General features: G+C 36.5%; 1 protein-coding gene across 1 annotated transcript; it reads left to right on the forward strand.

The window, feature by feature from the left end:
* Nucleotides 1–3,905: 3,905 nt before the first annotated feature.
* Nucleotides 3,906–7,534, forward strand: LOC128208328 (uncharacterized). Its single transcript, XM_052911887.1, has 2 exons — nt 3,906–3,951; nt 7,005–7,534. Exons 1-2 carry the CDS (start codon nt 3,906–3,908, stop codon nt 7,532–7,534), a joined length of 576 nt encoding a protein of 191 aa, XP_052767847.1.

Genomic DNA, 7,534 nt, shown 5'->3' on the forward strand with positions numbered 1-7,534 from the left:
ATCTATCTAAGTGGCATACACTTCTTTTCTGAACGTGTGAAGTAATCGTATGCACAATATTTCAACAGATAATTTCTATTTTTTGACATGTGACATATACCTTTTTTGCTTCTGCTTTTAGTGGGGTGGGGTTAGGGGGGGGGGGGGGGGGGTAGAGGTACACAACTGAATTTTCACATATGTGTGGCATATTCGCATGAATATGTCACACGTCATATGTGTAAAAGTTTCGGTTCAACAGCGCTTGAATTCATTAAGAACACGTCTGCAATATGACATCAACAATATATAGAGGAAGTTAATTATTACGTAGGCAAATAAGTGTTTTTAGTTTCTATATCACCGCCTTAATTTATTCCACGTTTTTTTTTTTTAAATTTGAAAATGCCCTATATTGTGCTTTCAGCTGCCTAATATTGTCAGTGTTTGTAACCACATCGCATGTCTGTTACCAAAAACAGTTTATTTTAATTATTAAAATTTTAAATCAATTGTTCAAAACGGAATTTTCAGTCCCCTTCTGTCGGTATCCTTGGTAATGTAAAGATTTCATGAAGCATATATGATGGAATACATATTTATTTTCGCTCCCCCTTCTTTATTTTTTTGAAAAATCGCGTCATTTTTTGTAAACTTTTTTTTACAATACTTTTTTCATTCGACATGCATCTCTATACAAAAACGACTTTTTGCAGAATACAGAACCTCATTGGAAATAAATCTCCCAGGTTTTTTTTGTGTTATATCATATTTCGTTTACATAACATTGGGTAGTTGGCGCTTTTTCTTTTATCATGTTGGAATGTTCTCCTTTGGCTAGAGTATTGACTTAAGATAAAATTTATAAAGTACCTTAGCTATCGGGAAATCTTTTAACAGTGCGTCAATATATCAGTATGTTTTGCACATATTGATACTGCAACTTCAGATCATTACTCAAAAGCCGGACACGTTTAGCGTATAGATTAGGGTAAAAACCCTCTATACAATTGTATATCACGCATCCGATAAGTGTGTACACGATGGACACCGTACACCGGATATAGTAGCCCTAGCGAGACGTAAACAACGCAATTTGGCAATATTTATATGTATAACAGGTAAAAGTTAACATGATATTTCAGCTAATTGTTATTTTGAAATGATAATAAATATTGATTGTCAGATGTTTTACCCAACCAATAAATATGCGATAAGGACAAAATTTGTTTTAAGCAGTACATTTCGTTTTAGAAACGTAACAGCTCGCCCAAAATATACACGTGTTCAATCTATCTCTGATTTTAAGTTGAACTGTACAATAACATAAACTTCTGAACTGTACGAATTATTCATATTCTCAAAAGTTAGTTTTATGCCAAATTTTGTCCGTGAACAGTCGCTCCTAATTAAGATACAGCCTTAATATGTTCACATTATATGGACGGGGTATAGTATGTTTGTGTACTGGTTATAGCCGTATACTAGAACATAGTGTACTGTGGATAGAAATATAATGATTGCGCCATATTCGTAGTAATTAATGTTTGTAAAAGCATTGAAATATTAAACGATAATCTAATTTTAGGAACTAAAGGCCTGTTAAAATTAAACGTCACTTAACGATTCATGAAATATATGTTTTCTTTAAATATCAAGTATTTTATGCCTAAAATGAAAGCAAATATGGATTACTTTGTTGTTTTTAGGCTGTTAACCGCCGACCTACACACTTTAGTACCGCAAATAGAAATCAGGCATCGGCAGATCTACTTTTGGACATGACAAGTTAAAAAATTATCCCGCCGGGGATAAAAAATTGGACGTATAGTGTTATGCGGTTTTAAATAGTGCAAACTTAAAGACCACTTTATCCAAATACGTTCATAAGATTGCAATGTATATGTTGATATGAAAGCACGCCAAATATTCTTATATAAATATTAGCGATGAACCGAGGGGAATAAGAAATTATAAATAAATACGCAGAAAATGGAAATGTGTTGACTAAAAGACGCTGCCTCTCTTAACGTATTTCAAAAAGAAAAAAAGTACTCATCCGATATCGGGTTACACTTAATTTACTTAACACTAACAAAACACTCGCGAAATGAAAGTAATGTTCATATATCCTAGTACATCATTTAGCTAATTGTAATTTTTATTTTAAATTACATCACTTTTTCTGAGGTAATGACAGGCACATATCGGTTGTAACCATACAGTTTGGGACAACTCCACATATTATTTAATTCTAATTTCATTTTCTGTGAACAGAATTGTAAAACACAAAATCACTCTTGTCGCAACTTTAGCCCTTCAATGCTTTCATGGCTTTCATTTTGGTTGTGTTGGGGTTTAACGCCCTGTCGACAGCTCTGGTCATTTAGAGGCATTGTCAGTTCATACAGGATCTACATAGACTCCATACCCAGTGCATTCCTCGGTTTCACTGCAATCGACTGACAGTTTTTCCACTTAAATCATAAGTATATTATAATGCATTGTCCATCTAATCGCCTGTTTGTCCGCTCTTTCGCTAGACTTTGTTTCATGTATAACACTAACTACTTTTGCTCGGATGCAAATCAAGTGCATTGCAGGTCATCAGATTAAAGGCCAAACCACAGTTTGGGAGTATATGTCAATTATTCACCTTTTTATCTTCTTCGAAACGTGTGATATATGCAAGTGTCACCTCATACATAGATTACTTTGTTTTCGTAATATTGATTAATAAACCAACTGTGCCAAAAGTTTGCTTTTCATTTATTTATTTCATTTAAAATTAGTTAGTGTTCTTTCTTACAGCAACGAAATCCAACATATCAGAGAATACACACTCTTGATAACCATGTGCCCTAGTAATTATAACAGGTATTATCGCATCTGTAGACGACGTAAAATCTTTATACAGCTTATTTTGAAAACATCGGCACAATGACGGTGCACATGGAACCTTAATCTCGTGCCTAGATAGTGGGGGAATCATATGCATTTGGCGTAGTTTAAAATCCTCTATTTTTAAATAATGTTTTTATAGGTGTATATTTGTCATGTATCATCCAATCAGGGCAAATGGTGGCGAGCATGGACAGTAAAGTGAAGCCGTACTTCTATTTTAGACGTAGAGTATATGCAGGGCTATCAATTCCACATTGTAAGCGTGATGATTGTGTCACAATACTTTTCTGCTTAATACTTTATGACGGAAAAAAGACACTGTAAATAAGGAAAAAAAATGAACTCACAACAATAGGAGAATATACTTTCTGTAACTTGTAATTTTTAAATAAGAACGCCAAATATCAACACATTAATTAGAATAGTTGTAGGGCGCAAGCCAATGCCACAACTATCCCCAGCACATATAAAGGCTATTCCATACAGTATCTGCGTAAACATATCTATACTCAGCACACTACCTCTACGAAATTAATGGAGAAATTCTAAGGTATATTCGACGTTCTTGAAATGCTTAAACAGAGAAGTTTGACTAACAAAAAACACACCCTCGATTCAGATGTTATTTGCCGTTTACAAGCCAAATTATTAAGATTATTTGTTAAAGCCCTGCCTTTGCCCGTGAGCAATCTACTTTACCACCAGTTTACTAACGTTTTAAAGTTGTATTGATGTCTGTAAACCTGGACATGTCTATATTCGATACTGATGCTTCATTGTGTCAAACTTCGTTCATTTATTACAAAAATAAGTCCAGCCCTTACCATCCTGGTGAAAACAGCCTAGTTTACGTCTCACTTGGGCTACTATATCCCGTGTACGATGATCAACTGTGATGTATGTTTATATAATGTTTAAAAAAAAAACTTAAGAAATTTAAAGCTGAAGTTCTATAGAGTACATTAAAACCATTCAAATAAAAGTGATTAGATCGACGTGGAAATTTCTCTGAATTTAAAACAATGGGGACTAGCAGCAGCAGAAAGAAGAAGCACAATGTCAATACAGGTAAGATACATCTTATGTGTATTCCTCAAAATAAGTTAAGTGCCACATACATAAACAAATTTACCTCACTTGGTATATTAAGTTGTTCCTCAGGTTTAAGTAAAGTTGTAACATAAAATGTTCGTCATAGCATTTGCAAACGATTTAAATGAAACACAATAATATTGAACCCACTTACCAACCGAATGTTGAGGCCAATCAATACCAAACAAAACCTAAGCACATGATATTTCCATGTGGAAATGATTCTCTCGGGTAGCAATACGCCAATTCCAAACACACACCGGATGCTGAATATACATGTTTAAATGTTTACTAGTAGGAAGGCACCCAATCCCCAACAAAAGCAATTACGTAGCCAGTGTGTGTAAAATACCACGTGTCCAAACATGTTGCAGGTTTAACAAGAATGCAAGATATATCCGCATTTGATCCCCCTGGACCTTTCAAATACTTAGTAACGCTTAATTAAGCTTGACTTGCCATATTTGGTCAAGCTTTTTTAGCCAACAACACACAATTAAAGCCAGTACAACTTTTCAAAAGGCGCAAAAGGCATGTTCTGTCTTTATATCGGTAACTAAGTCAAGTCATACCTCGGTCCCTACCTCACAGTTGTCTAAATAACCAGCACCATAATGTTAACGCTGTTAAAAATGCTCACTTAAATCATGAAAGACTACCATATTTCCATTTAGAAATGAAATGAATTCAGTTAGCAAACTCTAAAACCTGTTGCTTAGCCAAAGAATAGCCATCTTCTGCGATTCTTCTTCTTCTTCAAAACCAATTCTTAGTCACACATTGTCATTTTCTCATATCTTAAATATGTTTCAGTCCTCTATGTGTTTTGTTGTAACGGAGTAGAATGCATCGTTTAGTTTCTATTAGCATTATGCATGCCTACAACACTACCAGGGGCGTAGCTAGTCCTCTATTCACGGTGATTCATAATTGTGCTAGGGGGGTTCGGGGGCATGCCCCATCGAAAACCATGGTGCAATCTTTTGCATTCTGTGCTTTCTGAGGGGCTTTATTTAGTACTGGAAAATGGGCAGTTTTAGGAACATTTAGTCAACTATGTATACTGCAACTTTGGCTGATTTTTTTGTCAGTATCATGTGGATTCAGCCGCGCTCTCGCGTATAGGCAGCTACGCACCTGACTACCTCCTTGTTATTCATTAAATGTTAACGCTATGAGTATAAAACACACACACTATCAACTACCGCAAAAACACACATTTAGAACGAATGCTTTTAGTTTCAGTGGACATTTTGAAAATGACTTGTACCCTTCCATAGTATTTGAAATCATTGAATTTTGATAATTACATGTGTTCGCTCTCATACGCTGTTAATTTTGTTTTCCTGTAATCATTATCTTTTTAAATGTAACAATACACTCCATCTGTACATTGTTTTATTGACACGTATTTGATTGCCTAAGACACTATATAAGAAATGCACATTACAATTTGTGGTCTTTAGATTATAGACCAAAAAACCCCAATAACCTATACTATATTAAGATATTTTCAAACACCAATTAGTATAATATGACAAATTCAGTACTACAGTCCTCTTTTTTCGAAAACTATACACATATATACACATTTTCTTGAGGCATGTTCATGGTCATTCTTGTTTTGTATTTATTTAGTTTTTTATAAAAAATGCAAGCGCCTCGTGAAGTCCGCTTCCGCAAAAACTACTCGTGTCGAATACATCCTCCCGGATCAAAACCCAGAACTTACAATAACCCTATTATATTGCTCATAATGTTAAATGTCCGTGTTTCCTTGGTTGCTAAGCAATTCAAAAAAAAAAATGAAATGGCCGAAAATATATTATGGGTGTAGTTATTGCATTATACGCCAAACTCCTTCAAAGTATCGCTCCTTTTCATCATTGAAATCGTTTCAGCTGGTGTCATTCCCATTCCGACACAAAATTTAATGACGCTCCGTAATTTAACGTCTCCAGTTGACGTCATGACGCAGGTTTGGTTTCCTTGACTGTTCTAACAAACAAGCTGCTATTTTCAAATCGGATGTAGTAAACAACGATGAATTTTACGGAAATATCGCAATGACATTGACATTGAACATGCAAGATTTGCGCGGATTTTTGACGATTAGTGTATAAATTGCATTACTTAAGGTGAATGAATGATAACAAGTATACACATTTCGGCGTGCGCCGACTAGGGCCTGATGCGTTGCCAAGGATACCGTTATAGTTAGCCGATTATTATTTCACCTCATATTTTTATCTCTAAATAGATTGATCTTGTGGATAATACAGTTTCAGATTTATTGGAATAAAAATAAAAATGTTATGAACATTTTACACGAACTTCGCGATCACTCCTCGTATGTTTGTTATCTTAATTTCAACTAAAATTAATCACGAAATTACAATTTTTGAAAGGGTGTACTATTTTGGGATAAAAATCCCCGTTCAAATGATAACAAAACATATTTTGACCTTAAAGTAACTCGCGGTTTGTAAAATGCACTTTTTAATAACGAAAATAAAGTGTGGCAAATCATAAGGAGTGTTAAAACAAAAATACCGTAAGCTGGGTTCCTTCAGCATATGTTGATATTTGCTCAAATATCGTCGTTGAAGACCACAATTTTCATTAGCATAATAACGCGATTGACAATTAATTACGGCTGTGTTGTTGCGTGATTGGTTGATTGAAATTATCACGATGTTATCAATATATCCTTGACAGGTCAACATATTCACCAGTTTGGTTGACTTTACCGGCGTTGGTTCGAATCCCACTACAACCAAAATTCTTTTTTATGCTATAACTGTATTATTTTCTGCAATTTCGATATCATAGAGTAAAATAATGATAAAATAAGTGTTTTTATATGCATTACCGGGAAAACTAATTTTTGATCCAAAATCATGAGCGAGTCACTTTAATAGGTGTTATCCAAAATTCATAAAATTATCGTATCTTAAAAAAGTTGCATATACAGTTAACAACTTTTCATTTATTTAATCAGTATACTTACTCTTGCAATTGTTCAACAGGGCAAAAGAAGCGTTTCGTTGGTGGCAGTGGAGCCCTAAAAGGAAGAGGCGTTGGATACGGGACCGGCCATTATGGCGGAGGTTACCGCAGCGAAGACGGCGGAGGATACAGCGGCGGTGGCGGCGGAAGTAACAGCGGCGGTAGTGGCGGAGGTAACAGCGGCGGTGGCGGCGGTGGCGGCGATGGCGGCGATGGCGGCTGTGGCGGCGGCGGCGGAGGTAACAGCGGCGGTAGTGGTGGAATTAACAGCGGCAGTAGTGGCGGAGGTTACAGCAGCGGAAGTGGCGGAGGTTACAGCGGCGGTAGTGGCGGAGGTTACAGTGGCGGTAGTGGCGGAGGTTACAGCGGCGGTAGTGGCAAAGGTTACAGCGGCGGTTGCGGCGAAGGTTACAGCGGCGGTGGCAGCGGAGGTAACAGCGGCGGTGGAGGCGGGGGTGGTGGTTGTGTTATTGGTGGCGGTGGAGGTGGCTGTGGAGGTGGTGGTGGTGGAGGTTGTAGCGGTGGAGGCGGCGGGTGTGGAGGTTATTGA

Source organism: Mya arenaria, chromosome 11 (assembly GCF_026914265.1).
Source record: "Mya arenaria isolate MELC-2E11 chromosome 11, ASM2691426v1".
In the NCBI taxonomy this organism is placed as follows: domain Eukaryota; kingdom Metazoa; phylum Mollusca; class Bivalvia; order Myida; family Myidae; genus Mya; species Mya arenaria.